Source organism: Notechis scutatus, chromosome Z (genome assembly GCF_049901735.1).
Source record: "Notechis scutatus isolate UNSWTSFEM ecotype Mainland chromosome Z, rNotScu1.2, whole genome shotgun sequence".
Lineage (NCBI taxonomy): Eukaryota > Metazoa > Chordata > Lepidosauria > Squamata > Elapidae > Notechis > Notechis scutatus.
The window spans coordinates 48778335-48802205 of NC_142025.1; the positions used below are offsets into that span (position 1 = coordinate 48778335).

The 23871-nt window shown below is 35.3% G+C and overlaps 1 protein-coding gene across 4 annotated transcripts in view; it reads left to right on the forward strand.

Moving 5' to 3' along the window:
• Positions 1–1585: 1585 nt before the first annotated feature.
• The window catches only part of RSU1 (Ras suppressor protein 1), a 92060-nt gene continuing 69774 nt past the window's right edge, over positions 1586–23871 (forward strand). Inside the window, exons 1-5 of one of the 4 annotated variants that reach the window (XM_087947102.1) lie at positions 1642–1718; positions 2339–2434; positions 3364–3499; positions 10319–10369; positions 23596–23716. In XM_087947102.1, coding sequence (XP_087803228.1) covers positions 3391–3499; positions 10319–10369; positions 23596–23716 — 281 coding nt within the window. In that variant the 5' untranslated portion in view covers positions 1642–1718; positions 2339–2434; positions 3364–3390. Of the gene's footprint in view, positions 1914–2338; positions 2435–2826; positions 2925–3363; positions 3500–10318; positions 10370–23595; positions 23717–23871 lie in introns of those variants that run through there. The other 3 variants (XM_026686201.2, XM_026686203.2, XM_087947103.1) reach the window with 3 other exon arrangements.

The window sequence follows — 23871 nt, forward strand, 5'->3', positions numbered from 1 at the left end:
TCCAGGATGTGAGGGGTCTGTAGATATTTTCACAGCCCTCTTTTTGACTCATGCAGTATACAGGTCCTCGATGGAATGCAGGTTGGTAGTAATTATTTTTTCTGCAGTCCTAATTATCCTCTGAAGTCTGTGTCTGTCCTGTTGGGTGCAGAACTAAGTTTACTTTAGCTTACTTAATGTCATTGCACCTCGTACAATGAAATTAAATGCCATCTTCAGTGTACATTATGACTATGAAAATAAACACAAACACACATCCTTCACATTCTATACACTGAATTGAAAACCCCTGATATTGCATTAATATTGCACTAGACAATAGAATTCAATAGTTACTGCCCTGGGATAGGAACTGTTTTTCAGCCTATTTGTCTTGGGTTTTATTGTCCTGTATTGTCTGCCAGATGGTAATAGTTCAAAAAAGGGGTGTCCAGGATGAGATGGATCTTTGAGAATATTTTGAACTTTATTAAGGTAATGGGACCAATATCTTCCAAAGAGGGGAGAGAGCAACCAATGATATTCTGGGCAATGACGTTAACCCTCTGGAGTGCTGTCCTATCTGCTGCTGTGCAATTGGCAAACCAAACACTGGTGCAGTTAGTTAAAATACTCTCTTATAGTGCAGTGATAGGTCACCAGCAATTTTGGAATAGCAAGCATCCCAGAACTAGTAGTAATAACATTTGCATCCCACCTTTAGCTTCCTAGCATTATCCCCACAATAGCACTGTGAGATAGTTGGGATAATTTTGACTGGCCATAAATCAGTGAATTTCACAATAGAGCAAGGAGAGTTTTGAGTTTTTCCTGGTTCTCCCTGAATCATCATGCTACCTCTTCCAACCCGCATGCAGAGCTACTGAATACAAACGTTGACTCATTTCTGAGAAGACAAAAATAGGGTTATATTGTTAATCGACTTGAAGTTATAATTGTGTGGTTCATGTTTATATAGATGATACCAAGCTAGATAAAAACCAAAGCAGAATTCTTTATAAAGCTGCAGGAAAACCTCAGAAATGCACATATTTTCAACACATGGCTTAAATATGAATATTTGCAAATACGAAGTTTATTCTTAATTTTAGGGTATCTGTTTTACACCACCAACACGGATATACTAACCCAGTGTTCCTCAATCTTGACAGTTTGAAAACTAGCCTATTTTCTTATGCCAAGTACAATAAGCGTGCGCGTAAAGAGACAGAGACCGCGTTCAGTTTTGATTGCATTGCCACTTGCCCCATGTAACACCCCCGCTCCCTCCCCCGGATCCTACTTTCCTGCACGAGCCAAGCTTTCCTCAACTCGCCGCACGCTCTTGAATCACTTCGCACGGACTTCCAACTGCAGAACCGAGGGCACTCGGTTCCTCAACTCATTTGCCCGCTTTTGAGATCTTCCCGCCAATAGCCATCGCCCAAAGGCCAAGGAACTTTGAGGATTGGCTAGCCGCCGGCCTCATATTCCGAGAGATGGGCGGGCTTTTCGCTCTTCTCAGGCAATTCACCTTACTTGGAGCGGAGCGTCCCCGTCTCCCTCGAGCCCCCTCCTTTTCGGGCGCCGGGGTATGGAAGCGCCTGCGCACTTCGAGGGAGGCAATGACGGGACCCGACGGCGGGAGGCGGACCTTGTGCAGGGTGTGTGCGCTGAAGTCCGTGGGCTGCGCCGCTTCCGTACGCCTGGTGCCTCCGATCTTCTGGTCGCTCTTCACGGTGAGCTGCTGTGCCCTCCCCCTCCCCACCTCCTTTAAACCGGAATGCCCCCCCACGCCCGACATCATCTCCACCCCCCTTGGAGAAATGTCTTTTGGTGCTTTGGCCGCTTGGAAGCATGAAGCGGTGGCCTCGCCCAAGGAACAATTCCCTTCAGAGAAGAGCAAGTAGTCATAAGCGGGCAGTAGCCAGCAGGTAGTCCCCACGCCTGGCTCTTGTGATGAGAAAGAAAAGTTTTCACCTATGGATTTCTGTCGTTTGGCCCCATTCTTCAAAAAAGTCCTGGCGGTGCCATCTTACAAGTTGCCTCTTATCCCTTGCTGAGAATAAAGTTAGATATTCTGAGGGCTAAGGGTAAAGTTAGTTCCCATGTCTCTTCTGATAATGATAGGACGGATCATGGCCAGTTGATAGTATGAGGTATGGCCTGAGTGATCCTCTTCTTTGCTTTTATGTGTTGATGTATGTGGCACGCATTTACTGCTAAGACTTGACATGTCCTTACTCTGTTATAAATGCTTCTGGATCTGTCCCGAGATTTCACCTCTTCCAGCAGTTTTTCCTTTCTTTCTTTTTTTCTCCTCTATTTCCTTCTTTCTCTAACTATTCCTGCCCTGCAGTTGGACGTTGTCTCCTGGGAGAGATGAAATCAAAACTGGTGTGAGACACAGAAAAGTTATATCCCCTTTTATAATGGATGCTTGAGTGGCTCCCAGGTAGGTTTATGATATTTCCTCAAAATAGGTACTTTCATTAAACCTACCTTAGGTTTCTTCCCCCACCTAAAAATCATGCATACCTGTACATTAAAACCTATTTGCCATCCAACTCTCAAAAATTATGTCCACTCACTAAGAGAACTAGGTGAAAATACCACATGACTGGGGCCATACATCATGTTAAACCATATTTTAATTATTGTGCCTTATAGACTAATAGTTGACTGACTAAACTATATGTTTTGGGGCTGAAACCATTTCCTATTCCGGACAGTTGCTGTCAAAACACATAGAGCAGAAAAATGGAATTTTCTGTAGAAAAACTGAAAGCTGTGGAATTTGATTGTACCTTTGTAGATTCCATCTCTTGTTATTTGATACTTTAATTAGAAATGGAGGGAGCCCATTTTTATGGAAAGCAGATGGTCTCTTATTGTGATTTGCAGCCACTCATTTATAATCTGTACATTCAGGCAAGCAAATTAAGGTACTTGGACAACTTTAAGAGTTAAAATGAATTGATTATTGCACTTGTAATCAACTGCATTGATTACTTAGAAAAAATATGATTATAGAAAAAAATGTATGTTTTTTTTAGTATATCTGACTTTTTAGTACCTGAAAAATGCATATCATGAGGCTCCAAGATAATGTGTCAAAACCTTGGATGCAACTTCTCAACTTTGCTGCTATTTTTAAAATTACAGTTTAATCAGAGAAGGAACTTATTAAATGCATAAGACATAAACATGCATATGTAATTAATATACTTATATTTAAAGTTTTATTAAATCAAATTTCTTTTGCTTTGTCAAATGCAATTTTCAACATAAAAATCTTGCGCATTTCTAGGGTAAGTAATTGGAATTAACAGTAAAAATATCTGCTTCTTGCTGGTTGTGATAACTATATTTTTTATTCTACAGTGCACCCTGTTTGTTTCAGTTTAAACCATGTCGAAATCCTTGAAAAAGATTGTGGAGGAAAGTAGAGAAAAAAATATATTGGAAGTGGACATGTGTGAGCGTGGTATATCAAACATGTTGGATATACCTGGATTATGTAAGTATTTTGTGGCTTCTTTTGTCTTAGTGCAAGTTTAATAATTTCTGCAGGCATAAATATATTTCCATAAGGTTTTTGTAGGTAAGGTGCAGATTATCTTCCAGGGATAATATTGAAAACTATTTTGATTGTCTAATACATTTGAATAATACTTTCCTCTTATTGTGTAGTTTTGCCTCTTGATCACACTTTTAGTGAATCAGTCTCAAGAGCTGCTATTGCACAACAGCAAAGACTTAGGAAGTCTGAGTTTCAAAACTTAATTTGTTCAGAAATTCAACATGAGGTATAAATAAATCTTTTTCCTTCTAGGTGCCAAATGTGATATGGCAGTAAGTATAAATTACTGAACAAGGCATAAGGATTAGGTTATATTTATACAAATTTGTATGTAGATACATATTTATTGCTGTTAATAATAGTAATAAGAGTTGTGATGGTTTTATACCACATTTATACCACTCTTAGTAATAAGAGTTGTGATGGTTTTATACCACATCTAAGATTCAAGGCAGTATGTGCCCAGATTCTGGTTTCCAGCAAAATAGGAAAATAAGGCTTTTTGCATTGCCTTGCTTGTGAGTTTCCAAGGATATCTGGTTGGCCATTAAACAATGCATCAGACTAATTAGGTCTATGATTTCATTCCATAAATATCTGCTTGAAATTATTTTTTTAAAAACAATTCAAAGATTCACAACCTGAAGGCCAAGGTTCACACATATTACTTCCCTGAAAACCATCAAACATCTTTTTCCGTATTAGTTTTATAGTGAGATATGATGCACAAACTAAGTGTGACTTACAGCCTCATAAAAGATTTCAACCTTGGTCTAAAAAGTCTGTATAAATCCATATTATTAGGTTGAGTTAAATGACTTTTTCTTTTCTAACAAGACTTTCTAAGCTGAGTTTGGCTCAGTACACACTGGCTATGTACTAAATTGAGAATTTGTAAAGAAGATATATTAATTTGATATTACTGGATAGAAATAACTTCATCAGAGCTATTTTTTCAGGCTTAACTATAAACTCATGGGCTGATAGTCAGTGTTATGTAAACAGACTTTTCCGGTACAGCGTTTGTACAACTTACTCCCTAAACAACTATGACCAGATATGGAAGAGGAACTATTCCACAGTATGATGCTTTTTTGTCAGTCAGCATACACTATTGGAATCTGTTTGTGACTCACAACAGAATTAAAAAGAACATTCTTTGCTCTTTCCCATATTTTATAGCTCAATTTCTATATATATTTGAGCAATGCTTTTTGTGTCTTCTACACTGCCATTCTGTTGCTGACTTTGTGACTGACTTGAATATCTTGATATGAAGGTTGATTCCCTCCCCCCCCCCAAAAATGTATCTTTTAAATAAGACAGTTTCGTACATTTGTGCAGAATGGTATGAGAGGCAAGAATTTCTTAATATGACTTACAAAAGTAGTTCAAGAATTTTGAGATCTAAATATTGTAAAATAGATGACATCACAAAACTTCCAATTGATTAAAGTACTATAGTATTCTTTACAAAATTACATTAACAAAAGCTTTCTGAGAAAAACACTTCGAGTATACATACTGTCTCAGAATGAAATGCAGGACATATGTCATACAATAAAATATCAATATGTGATTTTCTGTTGATGTTTATATATGTTCATGAATACAGGTAATACTCTATTTACAACCACAATTAAGCCCCAGGATTTCTGTTGTTTAGCAAGACAGTTGTTAAATTTTGCTCATTTTATGATCTTTTTCTTTGGCCACGGTTGTTAATTACTGCAGTTGTTAGTCACCTGGTTGTTAATGAATCTGCCTTCCGCATTGTTTTTGCTTGTCAGAAGGTCACAAAAGTTGATCATACGATCCTGAGATATGCAAATCATAGTCATAGATACGTGTCAGTTGCCAATTGTGCCAGTTGCCAATTCCCGATCACTTGACCATGCAATCATAATTGTGAAAAATGATAGGTCGCTTTTTAAAGTGTCGTAATTTCGAACAATCACTAAAAAAATGGTTGTAAGTCAAGAACTACCTGCAATCTGATTAGTTGCTACCTTCTAAAGGACAGGAATGCATCAGTTGCTTGACAGAATAATTTCATGTTTTACTTCTATTGGTGCTAAGGATTAAAGGACTGAAAAATACTATTGTCTAAAGAACAGTTTATTTCATTGTACATTCTGTGAATATTACATAAATTAGTAACAATTTTCCTGATCGTAGAAAAATCAGGATGAAAAAAGTCTTTTGTGGATTACTAACCTATCCCAGACAAATTTTAACTCTATGCTAATTATCTTATAATTAATTCAGTGCTGCTGTAAGAAGCTTTCTTTTTCACAGTGTGACATTAGTAAAGCGCAACACCTGTCTCAGGAGTTCCCTTTGTTTGAAACATTAAATTATCCAATCAGAAATTATAATATTGTTTAATAATGCCAAAGATGTTTAAGTTATTTATTAGTTTAGTATAAAGCAGCTTATTAGGCAGCTGCTGCACTTCAGCCCTCCTTGTGGCATTTAGTTAATTAGATAGTTGTTGTAACCAATATTTAGACCACATGGAAAAAGAGTTCGCTCTTCTTGATCAAAAGAGAATTAAAACAGCATCAAATATTTTTCAGATGTTTAAAGAGAAATCCTAAAGCAGAAATACTGATTGGTTTTCAGGAACAGGTATCTTCAGCGTTAGCTGAAGAAATAGCAGAAATTACAATGCTTAGATTTTTATTCTATGGTTTAATTACTGTTGCAGTTTTAAGACAGGAAAGAGACAAAAGAAAAAAATAAAACTTAAAACTTTCCAAGGGATACATATGGTCCCCACATTTAAATTTTTTTTATCAGGATGTTAATATCTGAATATGCTAACATAGAATGTGCAATTTTATACACATTCATTGGAAAATCACAGCCATTGAATTCAGTAAATGTTATATCTTAATGAGAACATACAAGGTTATACTGATTATTTCAGCATAATTTAAAACATTATTTCTAGGGGCAAAAGTACATAAAATTTTCACATTGAAAATGAAGGTTAGATTGCATGATTTTCTACATCATGCAAACTTATTTCCGATACATAATCGACTGCAGCTTTGTTTAAAAGTAAAATTAAATAGGCCATAGATATCACATGTGGATTGTGGATTACATCCTGGATTGTAAAAATACATAATTCAGTTTCCTACAGCATGTGAAGCTAGTAAAGCTTACTAAATGGGGAAAAAGTTATAATTTATAATAAAACAAACACTAATTAATTGAAGCAGTATATTACTTATGAGAATTGGGATGTGTGAGAAATAGAAGCAAAAATGCAGTGTTTAAATGTGTGTTTAATATTTTGTATGTATATTCAATTGAATTCTATGACTAATGATCAAATAGAATAATAAATGGTGTAAATTAAATAAACAAAGCACATAAATAAGAAGTAAGTCTTCTATGGCATGCTTTCCTGGCAAACTTTTTACACAATTTCAGCAGTAAATAATTTATTTTTGCTATTTAAAAATTAATAAATAATTGCATTTGTAGAAAAACATTTGCTGGTTATGTTTTTTATCATCCTTGTCTCTAAATTACTCCAGAATAGTTCATGGATGCTGTAACTACCATTTTGAAATAAAGATCTGATTTGATTGGAAAACAGATTCAGTTTGGAAGTAAGAGTTTTATGCTCCCCTCCCCCTGCAAGTCCCATTTTAACGCAGTTCCTTTTTTAAAGACAACATGTGGCAAATGCATATCCTGGGTGTTAATCTCATTCCTGTTTGTTGTGGTTTGAGTAACCGCTTATTTTTATCAAACCTTCACATGGCTTTGTAATCTATAAAAGTTTTTTTTTCTAGCATTAACAGAGAAGACTGTTTTAAAGGGGAAAAAATGTCTAATGAGTCCTTCCCAGTCGCGCACCCCAAATGTAAACTCTAGGTCTTGCCATAGTGGTTGAGGATAATAGAGAAAATATTCCTCAGTAGAATGTCTAATAGAGATTATCCTTAGCCACTATGGCAACAGACTCATAAATCCAAGTCTAGCATATACTGATCTTTTCTCTTTTTTTTATTAATTTCTGTGATTGAGTTTTGAAATGGGTAATTCTCATTTTTAACATTTATTTTTGTTTATTTATTTTATTTATTTTATTTTGTCAAGCGATTGTTAGATAACAGGTATAAGTATAAACATGGTTATGAATACATGAAATGGATATGAATAAGAAAAAAAAAGAAACAATAGGACAGGGACGGTAGGCACTAGAATAAAATACAAAATAGAAAAATAAAAAAATGAACATTCAACACTAATAATGAAAAAAAAAAAAGATCTTGTGTGCCAAAAAAGGGAAAAGAAAAAAGCCAAATGTAAAATATATCAAACATTAAAGATAAAGAATCAACCCCAGCGGGATGCTGAAAAATAAACAAATTATAGATTCTTCTCCCTTAGATAACGAGTCTACAAATAGTTATAAGCTTTCCCATCCTTATTTGATAAAAATACTATACTAAATAAGTACATATTCCAGATTATCTAATAAGTAAAATAACCCAACATCTTACAGTAATATATGTGCTTGTTATTTTTGGCATAATTTGCATTCTCAAAAGAGATAGCTGAAAAGGTGGTGTATAGTGTCAGGGACAAGTATTTAAAGCGAAATAAAATCTTTGCAAACAAAATGGATAGAAACATTCTTTAACTCCTAGGAAGGAGACAGAGATTTGGAATGACATTTTCAAGAATGTTATTGTACAATGAGGTATAGTTTTCCGTGGAGTATGTTGCCTGATCTGGTCTACTTTGAAGGATTGTCAGGAGAATTGCATTCTGAAACCTTGCTCAACTCAGAATCCAGGAGATTAGTATTATTGGAAGAAATATTATTCTTTGCAATGGTGAGATTCAAAAAAATTTACTACTGGTTCTGCGGGTGTGGCTTGGTGGGTATGGCAGGGAAATGATATTGTAAAATCTTCATTCCCACCCTATTCCAGAGGAAGGATACTATAAAATCTCCATTACCTCCCCACCCCACTAACCTGCTTTCCAGCTCCGTTCTCCTGTGCAGGGAAACAAAAGAAGACCCAACCGATCAACTGGGACTTGAAAGGCAGAGAATAGATGGGGGCGGGACTAGTCAGAGGTGGTATTTGCCGGTTCTCTGAACTACTCAAAATTTCCACTACTGGTTCTCCAGAACTGGCCAGAACCTGCTGAATACCACCTCTGATTCTTTGATAACACACAAGTACTTACTTTTAAATGTGTGAATGGGCTATATACATAAGCAAAAACTGGGAAAAGCAGACATAGAGACAGTCCAGTAAGGCTGGATGTACTTATTGTATGTACTTATTTCATGATAAGGAAGGAAAACAAATATGCATTATGATGTGCCATTGAACTGGACATTTTTCAGTGATTTTTTTTCCTTTTCTTATTTAGGAAATTGAAAATACATTTTTTAAAATTAAAACAAGTTGTCACAGACTTCAGCTATACCTTTTTTTAAAAGATGGGAATATGCCATTTCCCCCTCTGTTTTTCCCCTGACTTACATGGGATTTACAGTTTCCTTTCTAAATGTTACGCACTGAATTAAAAATGAAGCTAGGATGCCATCTTGTGGATCTGAAAGCACAGTTTATTATAGTGTACCTATTAAAGAAGTTCTGCAGTAGTTCCAATTACATTTTTCTTCCTTATAATTCAGTCTCCCTGTTATTCTGTTTTTAGTCTTTAATTGAGAGTTAGTGGGAAAGATTTTTCCCCAAGGATGCAAATTCCATCTTCAAAAATGTTTTAAGTTGCCGAGAATGCAAAATAGTTCCTCTAATGTATATAATGCAATGGATAATGATAATTTATTCTTTTGTAATCTTGAAAAGCACAGATGTCAAGTTAACATTAAGTGAGGCCTGCTTAAGTATATGACCATATTAAAGCATCCTGTCTTTAATGTTATGTCATATATTTAATTAGTTTTTAAGTTGCTTCATAAACACATAGGTAAATCACTGTCAGCTGTTTTGTTATTTGTTACCATTATTATTGTTTTCCTCTTCATCTCTGTTCCCCAGAGTCTAACACAAATATGTGTTTCCTCTGAAGGATAGATAATTATTGCTACATTTAAGTTGATTGAGTTTATTCTTTGTGAACTAGTTGAATCTTTGAAATGTAGCCAAACTATTTTTTGTACTTAGTTGATCTTTAATATAGATAGATAGAATTCTTTATTGGCCAAGTGTGATTGGACACACAAGGAATTGTCTTGGTGCAAATGCTCTCAGTATACATAAAAGAAAAGATATATTCGTCAAGAATCAAGAATCATAAGGTATAACACTTAATGATAGTCATAGGGTACAAAAAGCAATCAAATCATACTAGGAAACAGTCAATATAAATTGTAAGGATATGAAATAAATCATATAAAAACCAATACAAAACATATACAAATATATATCTATACATTTTAATTAAATATGTTTTTTAAAAGATACCCAATTAAATAAAACTTGGATATTACTTGTGCAATGAATCATAATTCAAAACTTTAAAATGATATTTTGCAAAGCAATCTTGTTCTATGAAAAGTGTTATAGACTTATTCTAGTCAAACATACCTCACTAACAAGGTCTTTAGGGAAAGTCTACAATGTTTTGTATGTAAATCTTGCTAGGAAGCTATGTAAGAATAACTTCCAACCTGCTCTTTAGGTTTCTGCTTTGTAATTATAATGTGGGCTGTTTATTCATTCTTCATTTTTTTCTTTTTATTTACAGTCAGTCTGTCTCATATCACACAGCTGGTTCTCAGTCACAACAAGCTCACCTGTAAGTACATGTATATATATTTCTTTTCTTCCTCAATTAAATGAATTCCTGGCAATTAATTGATTTGAACACTGTCAAATATTACAGATTTTGTAAGTGATCTCCTGTATTGTTGATTGTTTCCATGCCATTTTATAGAATTTTCTTTCCATTCAGTGTTCAACATTTTATTGCCAAGAATAGTAGCACATTTCATTCAAATAATGCTATCAACACTGAAATAGCAAGTTAATATTTAATAGCATATTGCAAAAATCATCTTTCCTTTACAATCAATGTTTTATAGTCTTAGGGTAGAATCTAATTTTTACACTGATGGAACCTTTCTTCTCTCCACTAAATGAGAAGGGAGCTGAAGATTATATTTTCCTACATCTTACTACCTTTCCATGTCTAAGTTGGTAGATTGGCAGATTAGATCCAGAGTGGTCTGATATGTTTCATGTATTTATTTATTTGAATAGCTTGTGATAGTTTCTGAATTGTATGGTTTGTTGAATATATTTTCATATTTATATCACATTGTTATATATGATGACTTTTGAGGCTATTAGTATTGTTTTATTAGTACTTGAACCTTAAATTTCTAATTTTATGTAGAAAGTATTCTGTGATTAATTGATTATTTTTGTATGTTATTTAAACGTAATATACAGAATTTAGAAATGTATAATAATCACAATATTACGTTAACACAATAATGTTATTTTTAAAAAACTCAGACTATTGAAGTTGATGTGTGTCAGCCTGACTAGGTAGAGTAGACAAAGAAACCAATTCTTCAGGAAGTTTAAAGTTACCTTTATTGAAATTGGCTATAATAAATCAATATTGGATTGGTTGGATAATCTTAGACCTCCTCCAATTTATCGTTCTCTGAATGAGCTCTTCAAATGTTTTCTGTCTGTTGTAGACTTAAAATACGTTTTACCTTGTTCTGGTAACAGCTTGCATATATCTCTATCAGTGTCATCTTCCTTTCTATACATATACACAATTAAATAGAGTATGGTTCAGGATAATACAGAAGTCTTTGAGTGTACAGTGATGTACCATTTTATGCTACGTCGGAAGGCTTTTCTGCTGCAAGCAGTCATATTGTATTTGTGTATATTATATACGTGGGAGCATCTGTTCATCACTGCTTTCATAGTAAGCAGTACACATAAACACATGGGTTTTAGAGAAAGGTATTTTTTGATCTGACTTAGCAAAAGAGTGAGAGTCTAGTGGGATTATGTCATGGTTGATTGTGTGATACTTATTTTTTTACTTTCCAAAACAAGGAGATACTTGAATGAAAGGAATGTCTTCTTTCCATTTTCACATTGTTGATGTGGAAAACATTATCAGAGGTGTATTGGGTAGCAAAGATTATAGCAGCATGTGCAATCTCCCCTGCTCTGAAGGGGAGATCTCTGGAAATAATGGTTTTCACATGATAAAGAGATGTTGAGGCTAGAATAAGCAGGACTTGCCTCAAAGAAACTTTCTATTCATTGCTAAAAAGAAACATTTTGCTACTGCCTTTCAGCAGATTCACCATAGACCCTAGGTGTGGGAGGACCACAGATGAAATGCTAAGGTCATATGTTGCTGTGAGTTTCCCATTCCTACGCTATAATTTATTCAATAGTATCAGTGAATTTATTAGATATTCCCTATTTCCATTCTATAAGGATCCTCAAGCTGGTGAGCTCACAAAAAGGATCAAATATAAGTCATCCATGTAGATGACAAAAGTAATCTTAGTTCTACATTCCAGGTAAAAATAAATTTCCCAACATATTAAGACTTATGTCATGGTTTTTCTGTCATCTGATGAAATTAGTTGTAATGTTTCAATGTTTACATATATTTCATTCTAAGTCAACTTAGAAACTTTTTCTAGATAGTTTGCAATCCAGATAAATAAATAAAAATAAATAGTGTGTGTTTTAAAACCATTACTAAAAAACTGGATTTCAGTTTTCTTATTTGTCACATTTGGCATTCTTGACCTAATCCCTTAAAAAGATACAATTAATTGTCTGAGCAGATTGTTATCAAAATGACTTGGGAAAACAATGTCAGTGACATTTGATATGCTTCACTAAGGTCATATTAGCATCTCATACTAGTTTTCTGGCTTATAAATGAGCATGCTTGCTTTGTTGTTCCACTGTTTATAGTAAATATGTCTATTTTCTAGGGTGCTAAATTATTCATGAAAGGTAAGCAGATGTCCAGTGTTTTCTACAGTTAATGTTTGCAGCCTGACAAAAACCAACAAGCTTTATTACTACAATAAGTCATAGCTTCTTGCCTTCAGGTTATGCTACCACTTCACTATTGTATTTATTTCTAGCATATTTTTTTTACATTTCTATCCATAAACCTGTTAAAATTAGGTATACCAGTGGTCTATAGAAGTATGCATAAGGCAACAGTCTGTTCCTAAAGGTCTTTGGCTAGGGAAGCTTGTCAAATGAATGTGTCCTTCTCCTTCCAATTCTTAGCCACCCCAGAGCTTATCTGAGGAAAGACCGGAGTTATCCTGAAAGCAAAGGGGAATTTGACTTTGAAGGAGTGAGTGAGAATCTTCTTGTGTCGAATAGAAAACTGAACTCCCACTATCTATTCAAGCTGCCTTTTTCCTATTATTTCGTGCAATGAAATTGCCTAAGCTACCCCAGACAAGGAAGGAAATCTAAAACAGTGCTCAGGCAGACTACATGAGGGGGGGGGGGGACAACAAAATAATTTCTGTTTTCCCTCAAAAACTCTTGGTTAAAATGAAAATGTGGGAGAAACATTTTATTAGCAGTTTTAGCATTGGAAATGCTCTGTGTTGGAGCAGTGGGGCTATGAGCATGAGAATGGAGTGCTAGGTTAGGATTTTTTATGGTGCTGCAATTCAGTTCCAGAAAATTGAATTAAAAGACTGAATCATCCCATCTGGAGGAGAGGCAAAAACAGCCCTCTCTAAGCAGCACCCTCATGGACAAGAAGCAAAAAGAATTGCAATTGTTAAAAAAAAGTTAAGATTACAGGCCGCTGGAGAAACAGCCACTAATTAGATTACTATAATTATATCTTTTCTTATCTCTTCTCCACTTTCTGCTAGGTTATAGAGGAGGTTTTGTTTTGCATTCCCCATTTTGTTTATTGGGGGAGATTCCAGGCTGCAGACTTCAGAAGCAGTGGTGATTCAGTGTGTTGATGATTTATGGCTGTGTGCTGATGATATCCAGACACGTGCGCGGTTCACTATTTCTTGGTTGAATTTCTTCAGACAAACTGCAAAGTAAATCTGAGTAAAGTTTTAAACTTTTCAAGCACAAAGAAAGCTGCTGCAGCCTTCTGGAAATTAGAACAGAGGCTCACAAATCCCTTTCCTCATCTTCTAACAACAGATGACAGGCAGACATGGTGAGAGAGAATCTTGTAGTAGAGTCTGAAGAAGGAAACCTTTGAACGTAGGTAAAGTTGGGGCAGATAGAGGAGCAGCTTCACACACATGTCAAAAACTACATGCCAGATAGTAGGCAGAACATCTCAGCCATATGAATTTTGTTAGGATCATTCTTTGGGGAGGGTTGAAAAATGAATCTAGCAGATTTTGGTTTTCTCAGAAATGATGGATCCACTAATGGCAAGAAGTGATGGGGAGCAGAGAGAAAGCAGAACTTTTCAATCCCCTCTTTGCAGCTGTATTCACATTATTGGAAGAAATATCCTTCTGGGTTCAGTTCCAAATGGGGAAAAAGACACTGGAAACATGGAAGCTGTTTGGAAGGTTTAATGGTGGACAGCACCACATGGTCTGGAGCTCCAGAGTGAAAAGGAAGGATGATCACATGCTTCAAGGTGAATGAAGAGATCAAGACAGGGCTGAGGTGCTAAGAGTGCCTGGGTTTTATAACCTTTGTTGGGATTTGAATTGGAGCTTGTATTTTGATTGGTTGTCAGACTCCCAGGCACAACTCTGTAGCAGAGCAGGCACAACTCTGTAGGCTGTTCTGAGTTCCAGGCTTGGTTGAGCCTTGCTGGACGATGATGCATTGAAAGAGCTTTTGAGCAATTGCTATAGCTTTACCTGGAGATCTTTGTTATGTAAAGTAATCTGGCCCAGGCCTTAATGGCCCATCCATTAACAAAGGTGGGGGTGAGCTTCTGCTTCTGGGGTGAGTTTCTGCTTCTGAGTTTCTACTCTTTTTAGAGGAAATATTCTGCCTTTTAAATATTTCCCAGAATATTTCATTTTTCTAGGAGAGGGGTGGGTGCTAACTTCCTACAATCCCTCATTTTTTTTTTCAAACTTTCTATAACAGAGAAGGAAAAAAATAGTCCAGCTTACAAAAAACAGGAACACAGAAAATATGGGTACAGGAACACAGAAAATATGCAAGACATTGGTAAGAGATTCTAGATGAATTCAAACCTCCAGGATTAGAAAGATTACACTCTACATTGCATGAAGGAGTTTGCAGACGTGATCTCAGAACCATTGAATGAAGTCTTTCAAAGCTTCTGGAGCATGGGGAAACTGCAAGAGGATTGGAAAAGAGGTGATGAAGTTCCAATTTTCAAAAAGAGGAAGAAAGTGGATCTAGGAAACTACAGACTTGACACCAATGGCCAGAAAAATCCTGGAATAGATAAATAAGCAGCGGATTTATGACCACCTAGAAATGAAGAAGATTGATAAAAGCCAGCACGAGTTTGTTAAGAACAGATCATGCCAGACAAACATTATTGCCTTATTGTTGTGGTTAGCTGGCAGCAGGTGTAGATGGCTGAGGAGAGTGAGGACTCTGAGGCCAGGACCATCAGGGAGTGGACTGCTGCCTTCAGAGATTGTGGGGGCTGGCAGCAGTGACGAGGAGGTTCCTGAGGAGCCTGTGCCAAGTGCACGTGCACGAAGGATTGCTCGGAGGAAAGAACAATTACAGCAGCACAGGCGACTCGGGAGTAAGGCTGCAAAGTAATGGCCCTTCCCTCAAGAGGATAAAAACCAGATTTGGAAAAGTGTTCTTTGCAGACAGCAAAGAAGCTCTTAAACTCAACTGGTGGACATCTTAGTTCGTATTTGGAGAATTTTGTAAATTAGTTCTTATCTCTGGGTTTTTGGCAGCCTTGACAAACAACTTGGCAAGGCTCTTTCTTGTCAGAGCTTCGTTATTAAACCTTAAAAGGTGGGGGCTGCTGCCTTTGTCTGTGTTTGCTCTTTGGGAACCCAGTTGCGTCAGAACACTTATTTGATAAAGAGACTAAATTCATGAATAAGGAAAATGCTGTGGATATAGTATACTTGGATTTCAGTAAAGTCCAAAGTAGATTGTAGCCTACTTTTCGTGGGATAGAGAATACCACCAGCAGATGGATTCGCAGTTGGCTGACCAACCACACTCATCATGTAGTCTTCAATGGAACTACATTTACATAGAGGGAAGCTTTCAGTGGGGTACCTCAAGGTTCTGTCTTGGGATCAATACTTACATGTAGGCAAGAAAATGCATAGGTATATAATAGATGTATATTACATCAACAGCAGTACAGCAGAGAGAGATCTAGGTTTCCTAGTGGACAACCACTTAGATATGAGAGGTGCTGCAATTATCAGAGAAGCCAATGTAGTCCTAGGCTGCCTCAACAGAGGGATAATATCAAGATCATGTGAAGTGTTAGTATCACTAGACTATGGTTGGAATACTGCTTCCAATTCTGATTACTATGATAAAGATATCCTAGAAAGAGTACAAAGGTGATAAGGGGTCTGCTAAACTGTACAGAGGATGGTTAAAAGAACTATATCTAGCCTAGTGAAGAGAAGGACTGGGGTGATAATGATAGCAGTCTTCCATTACTTGAGGGACTGTAACAAAGAAGAGATGACTTATTTTCTAAAGTACTTGATGATAAGACAATAAACAATGGGTTGAAGCTCGTCAAAGAGATCCTACTTGGAACTAAGGAGAAATTTCCTGACAGTAAGAATAATTAATCAGTGACATAGCATGCCTCCCAGGATTGTGAGTTTTTTAAGAAAAAAATGGGCAACCATTTGTCCAAGATTTTATGTCAGGTAGGGGGCTAGACTAGACTAGACTTCCTAACTCTTTGTTGACAGAGGAACTGAGAAATATGCATCTGTGATGCAAGAAAGTAAAGACTGCAAAGTTAACACACACACAAAATGAACAATGTAGCTAAACAGAGTTTGAGATGTTTAGTCGATGATAGTTATTAGGAAGACTGTAACTTACAGTAATACTCTAAACATTGCTCCATGCTATAAAATTAATCCAAAATTACATCATGTTATAAGAATGAAGTAATATAATCTTCCCCAAACTGATAAACTTAAGATGTGGTTCTGAGATTCTCAGAAAGTCAAACTGCAAGCAAAGTTAATAATTTTTCTTCTCTCAGCTGCACAAAGTGTTCTGTTGATCTAGAATTATTTTTGTATATATGCATTTTTCTCTGTATTATTTAATGTCAGAAACCTTTTGCATTTATTATTTAAAATCTTTTAACTGAAAAATATCTTCCTTTTTCTGACTATTTCCTATTTAGTAGCTCTTGCTCACTGACACATGTTGAGACCAAGAACTGCTAAGTGACATAGTCATAGTGTGTGATGTTGTGTAACAGTACCAACTTCTAATGGCCATTTCAGTTGCTATTGTTGGGCGAATCCTGCATGTTGATAGCATGCTGTAATCAGGTGATCATCATTTGCAACTTCCTGCCAGCTTTCTCAATGAATTTCTTACTAGAAACTGGCCATGAAGGCACAAATGGCAATCACATGACTCTGGGATGCTGCAACAGCCATAATTCTGAGTCCCCCTTGTTCAGTGCCATCACAACTTAGAACAGTGGCTACCTATATCTCAGTAACAATGTACTCTTGCTTTGACTCTAATAAGAAATTGATAATTCTTGCATTTTGAATTTATATGTTATACTTAATAACACAGATCTCCCTAATTTACATTTGCTAGTTGTATCTACTGGTAAATATATGTACTGATAAATTAGACACGTAGAATACCAATTTGCAAAAAAAGCATCAATAAAAAGAGGATTAAATAAAAAGATCTGTAGGGGCCAAAATAACTCCTTTCTTTGCATTATTTGTCACCGGTAAATGCAGTATAACTTTAAAAATAGAATTATATATCTCTTACTTATTTAGAAATAACTTTTAGTTGACTACTTGAGATAGTTTGATATTATTAAAACAATATACTAACCTATAAATTTATTAAGATTAACAGTGAAATGTGGTTAATAAATACATTTTTAGAAGGCAATTCTTTATTTCTTCTAAGTTCTGATTGCAATGTAAAAAACAAAGCATAATTGCATAATTTATCCAGAGGAGGTCACTGCTGAGATATATTTTTACAGTTTGATTTGGTAACTTAGAAAACTTGTGAGTGGGTAACTGCGTTTGTTACACAATATTTGTGAGGAATAAGGTGAACCTTTGTATTTTCACAGCCTCTATTTGACATGGGGGGGGGGAGTTGTCTCTATACCATCTTCAGATAGCATTAGTTATATAATTAATTTCACAATTTTCTAGTGATTGATTTTGCATCAATATAATTTATCTTTTTATATATGTAACAAGGAATAAGCTGTGGGTGAAAGCAATACAACTGGCACATACATACATGCTATCCCATACATACTTATTTGGACACCATTTTGAAGAAATATGAAAATGAAAAAATTCGGAAAAACTAGCTTTGGGTCTATTTTCTGTTTTTAAATCACATATTTTCTACTGCTTATAGATATGTTTAGTATTTATTTTGGTGTGTGTTTTCTTCCCCAGGTGGTGTTCTGATTATGTGCTTTTCATATACTTCGTTCACAGTTTTTTCCCCCCCTTAGCTCTGTGAATCATGTTCTGTCCAAAAAAAGGCGATTTGTAAACATTCTTCATTAAACAAATAAAGGTGGCCTCTTAATTGTGAAATATCTGTTTGGAACCAACCCAAAATTTAAGCAATAATCCTTTTTCAAAAATACTAATTTTTGCCATTTTTATGCGGTACACCTTTATATATTTCAGTATAATAGCCACAAAAGTGGATAACTATGGGCTAAATAATTATTTTCTGGTTTGTTGGATCTGATATTTGGCATTTAGTTTAATGGAAATATTATAACTCACTTATACGTAGAATATTCCACATTCAGTTCTTGGCATTTCTAGTTTACCACTTGATGGGAAAGTACCTGGCGAAAAATTGAAATTTGGGTAACATCTGTCTCTTATTAACTAAGATAGATAAACTTGAAATAAATTAGCTCCCTCTTTTTACTTTCAGTCAAAGAGAATCAGGATGTTAATTTTAAAATACTCAATGTACCACCCTTTAGTGATGATATGAAAGAAGGTGTGTAACAAGTATTAGAATTTTAGAGGAAGTACTGGTGAAAAATGCAATGTGTAAAATATATTGTCATAAATCTGAAAGATAAAAGGTATAATCCCAAAGATGTCCTATAATAATAATTTACTTTTTAAGCTCTGTGACTTATAACACACACTATTATATTGTATTGTATTGTATCCTATCATGTATTAATATAGCTGCTTTTATAAAAACACAACCCAAGGCATTGTTCAAGCATCAAGATTCCTCTAAAAATTTTCACTGATTTGATCCTGTCAGTTTCTGGATTCTTTGATCCAAAAACATAGTGCAGTGACATTGTAAACCTCTAAGAAAATATTAACTGCAAGTAGTAGTTTAAAGTATTCCATAAATAAAGGAGTAAATCTATATGGTTATTTAGAGTCAACAACTACTTGTTATTGGTTGGTGGCACATAATCCTGGAAGATACAGAAATATTTTATATTGACTTTATAGTTAATACTGAAGCTTAAGTTCAAACTTTATACTTAGTACAATTTTTTGGAACCATAGTTTTTATTTGGAGAAAAATGGCTTAAAATTTTGACATAAACTAAAGTAGCTTAAAATGAAAGTTTGAAGTTAGATTAACAAAGTGAACTGATTTAGTGAGGACAGTAAAATAATCCTTTATCTTGTCAAAAATACCAGTATCTGCAGAAACCAAGAAAAGTGCAATTTTTTTTTGTTTATTTTGTTCTTGGACTGCAGCAAAAAAATTCCAGAGTCTTTTCCTTTTTCTCTTTGTATTCCTGGCACAGATTTCAGACAATATATATGGGTCATTGTATTTTATTTATTTAAAAGATTTCTAAATTATATTTTATTTCCCAGGATGATATATAAGGAGACTTGGATTAATGCTTTTCTCCTTTGTCATGATTCATAGAATAGCAAAAATATCCCCTTTGAAAATGCTACTAGCTATGCAAGCAAAACTGCTAGTAGCACGAAATGGAACAGAGTAGAGCAGGGGTGTCAAACTCGATTTCACCGAGGGCCGCATCAGGGTTATGCTTGATCTTGGGGGTGGGTAGGCGTGGCCAGGGTGGGTGTGGCCAGCTCGACGTCACTCGTGTTGAGGGGCACTTGTGGTGACCTGAATGCTTTGCCAGCGGCCTCCCAAGCTCCGTTTTCAGCTGCGACCACTTCCTGCAACCCACTGCCAGCAAAAATGGAGTGCTGGAGAGCCGCCCACATTTTTGCTGGCAGAGGCACCATAGGTCAGTCCATTGTTGTAAAGGCAGCCCTGTGGGCCAGATCTAAGCACTATGTGGGTCGAATTCATCCCATGGCCCTTGAGTTTGACACCCCTGTAGGAGAGGGTTTTAAAATGTCCATGCATCATTGCCTCAGTTAAATTTGTTGTGCCCATACTGATTATTAATGTACAAGGAATTTCAAGTTTAGAATTTTATTTAATTTCCCCTTGGATGTAATTTTGGCTAGATTGCTTGTGTTGTGCCTATTAATGTGTAATATATTTATGTTAGACAATTTCTTTAAAAAATTGGATCTCAATGGTTTATAAACTTCCTGTCCATATCTATCTTCTGTCTGTCTGTCTTACTATATTCTCTCCTAATCAATAAAGACTCTGAATAGAATACAACAGAATTATACAAAGAAAAAATAGTACAGTGCAGACTTATATACAAAACTATTAAACAAAAAGGAGGGGGAAAGTTCACAAAGATGCCCTAATACTCAAATTACCCTAACAATCACTGAAACAGCACTTTTTAGTATTTCATTTATGAAACACCAATAGGGTTGGGTCCTCTATACCTCCGGGAGAGATATTCCATGAGGGTAAGACTACTGAGAAACCATTTCAACTTATCCATGCCTCATGTATTTCTCAAAAAGGAAGGACCCACAACAACTCTGTGTAGTACAGCCAAGTGAAGACATGAGCTATTGTTGCTAGGTGATTTTGATCCATGTAAGGAGATCAGCCAATGATGGGCAAAATTTACCTTGACCATACTTTACCTGCTCTTCATGGAAAAGTTGAAAAGAACTTCCAAGTCATGAATCAAATCCTTTCTGGGGAGCATGTCCCTCTCCAGAGTTACTTTAAGGACCAATGTAACTAGCTTGCCCTCCTGACTTGTCTATTAAACATAAACAGTTTTCACAAGCAGAGATTTTCCCCCCCACAGAATTAAAATGTATGTCTATTGATTGAGATGAATGTGAAAAGATTTATGGGGGAGGGGTCAGTATAAAATTTACTGACACAGATATAATGATGGTAACTGTATAATGGGTTTTAAAAGATAAATTCAAGGTAGATATTCAGATATTTCCCTCAAAAGTAAGGTTTCCTTCCAATTGAGTTAAACTTCTCATTACTACATAGTACAACTTGTTCTCTCCAGGATGGTTTTTCAACTTTCCTTAGTCTACAGTTTGATATTATGTGGAAATCTTCCATCAAGGTACTACTCAGGTCCAGCTCTGCCTGGCCTCTACTTCAAGACAAAATCACTCAGATTTTATTATCTGTTGCTACTTTAAAAATTTATAATGCACTATATGATAATACAGGAGAAAGCTTTATCATATGTGATCACCTACCAATCCATAAATATTATTTGCTTGCTTAGATTTTGCTTTCATAAATAAAAGAGAAAATTAAGCCAATAAAGAGTTTAAATCTTTATCTGAACTGTAGTATTCATATCATGCATCAGGGCTTTTTTATATTTCTAGATAATAGCTCGACATTGATTTGTTGCTAATCTGATGTAACCTTTTTTGTGAGTATTGATCATAACAGTAGCCTCCTCGGAATTGCCTCAAAAGTGGCTTGGCTTGATCAGTTTATTATTTATTTCAAGATAATATCCAAAGTTTAAATGAAGATTAAGTTTAATTGAATTTTAAATTTAGATCAAATGCATATCATTTTGAATAGCCATTATTAATATTATAATTGTATTACTTACAGGAGAAATAGTCACTCCTCAAGATTAAATTCTGAAAAACCAAATGTTAAAGGAAAAAGCATAGGCTCCAGTTCTTAGAACACCAGCTGAGATAGAAGTAATTCTGGTAGTTTGATGGAGCTGGATCACTTAAGGATAAACCAAAGACAATTGGTCTTTCAAAAGATGATAGAATAGAATTGTTTCCTTTACATTCACATACCCTTATGAAATAACAGCTACCAAGTAAAGAAGGTGCTTCTTCATAAACATTGTTCATTCATCATGAAGCTATAGTCTGCCAAGGCATTAAGAGATTTGGGAGGCATGTTAGTCACAACAGAGGTGCGTTGCTGGAGACTGCAGGAATGCATGGCCTCAGACTCCCTCTTATAGATGCTACCAATTTGTAGTTTGAAGTATTGCAGAAGTAAATGTTCAAGTTGATTAAGCTTATGTTGGAAATTAATGGGATTAGATGTAAAGTTGCTCCTGCCTCTGCCATTTTTGAAGTGTAAATTCTGGTGTACTCATCAAAGGTTAAAGCCTTTACTAAAATGAATTATACACAACTCTCTTAGCTGTCACAAAGTATGAGCTAAATAAGACCTAAAACCATCAATATTTTTACTAACTAATATTAGCTTCATATTTGATATCTGTATTAGTTAAACTCTAGATAAATCAAGAAGTCTTAGTGATTGAGATTCGCATCCTCATCACAACATGACTAGATCACTATTACATGCTCTTGAGTGCCTCCTGTAGAATCTCTCCAATCCTTGTTTGCCTGTAGATAGGGGATGTTGAGGGTCCCCTCCACACAAGAATTCAGAGGTTGGGCCTGAAATATAATCCTCATGTGTTAAAATATCTTGTCCCCTGCCCTGTCTCCTTTCAATCTTCTGCAAATCAGTGAAAATGGTTTTGTAGAAAAAGCCATTCAGAATTTAGTAGAATAGCTGATTCTGAGAGCAAATCTTTTTTTCTTTTAACCCTGTTTTTGTGCTGTATTCTCTAACTATTTTTTTAATGTTTTGTTAGAAAGCCATGGCTTCCTTTCAGAGATATTTACTTACATAAATAGATAACAGAAAGACTTGAGGGTGGGCAAAAATACAATGAGACTGGGAGTAACTCCTGCTGGCTGCCTTATTGTTGTTGCTTATGGGAAGCTGGTAAGGAGTGTTGAAAATCATGATCATGTGACTGTAGCATTTGCAACAGTATTGTAATGACCACAACTTTATTAATACAATTGCTCTGAAAATGCTTTAAATTTCAAATCCAGGAATAAATCCCAGATTTTATACACATTCTTTAAGTTATTGTATTTAAGATATCTTGATTTTAAATTGTTGTACTATGATTCACAAGTTCAGGTAGTTGAAGATTACAAAAACAGGAAAGTTTTAGTAGTAAAATAGACATGAACTGTCATAAGTCATGTTTGACCCAACAAACATACTGAAAATAGAACGGATGCAACTAATGATGGCTTAAAATTGCTTTATAACTGGAAGCAAACCAAATATTATACTATGCTGAAAGAAATTGCTGCCAGAACATATTTATGCTGTGATTAGTATAAGTTGCATCCATCTATTGGATGCAAAATGCACAAGTTGCATCCATCTATTGGATGCAAAAATCACTTGAGGACCAACAGATTAAGCCAAGTATCAAAAGCTATTAACAATCCAAGACAAGATATTTTCCCCCTGAAAATGACAACATATCTAGCATTCACTGATTTTGCTATTGCCAGTGTGTTTGTACTGTATTATTTAAACAAATTTTCCATTAGTTGAACTGTGTGGTTTTTGTGTCCTATCTTGCTTCTGATGGTGTTTTCTTTCTCTTTGCAGCTGTGCCTGCAAATGTTGCAGATTTGAGGAATTTAGAAGTACTCAATTTTTTCAACAATCAGATTGAGGACCTCCCAACTCAGATCAGCAGCCTTCAAAAGCTGAAACACTTAAATCTTGGGTAAATAGCAGTTGTGGTCATTTGTTTTAACTTTTCTTAATTGCCTTTCCCAATCTAATGCTGTCTGGGAATTCTGAGAAGTATAATCTCAACAATCTAGAACACAGATATCAAACTTGTGGCATTACATTGCTGTCACATGACATTTTGTGACA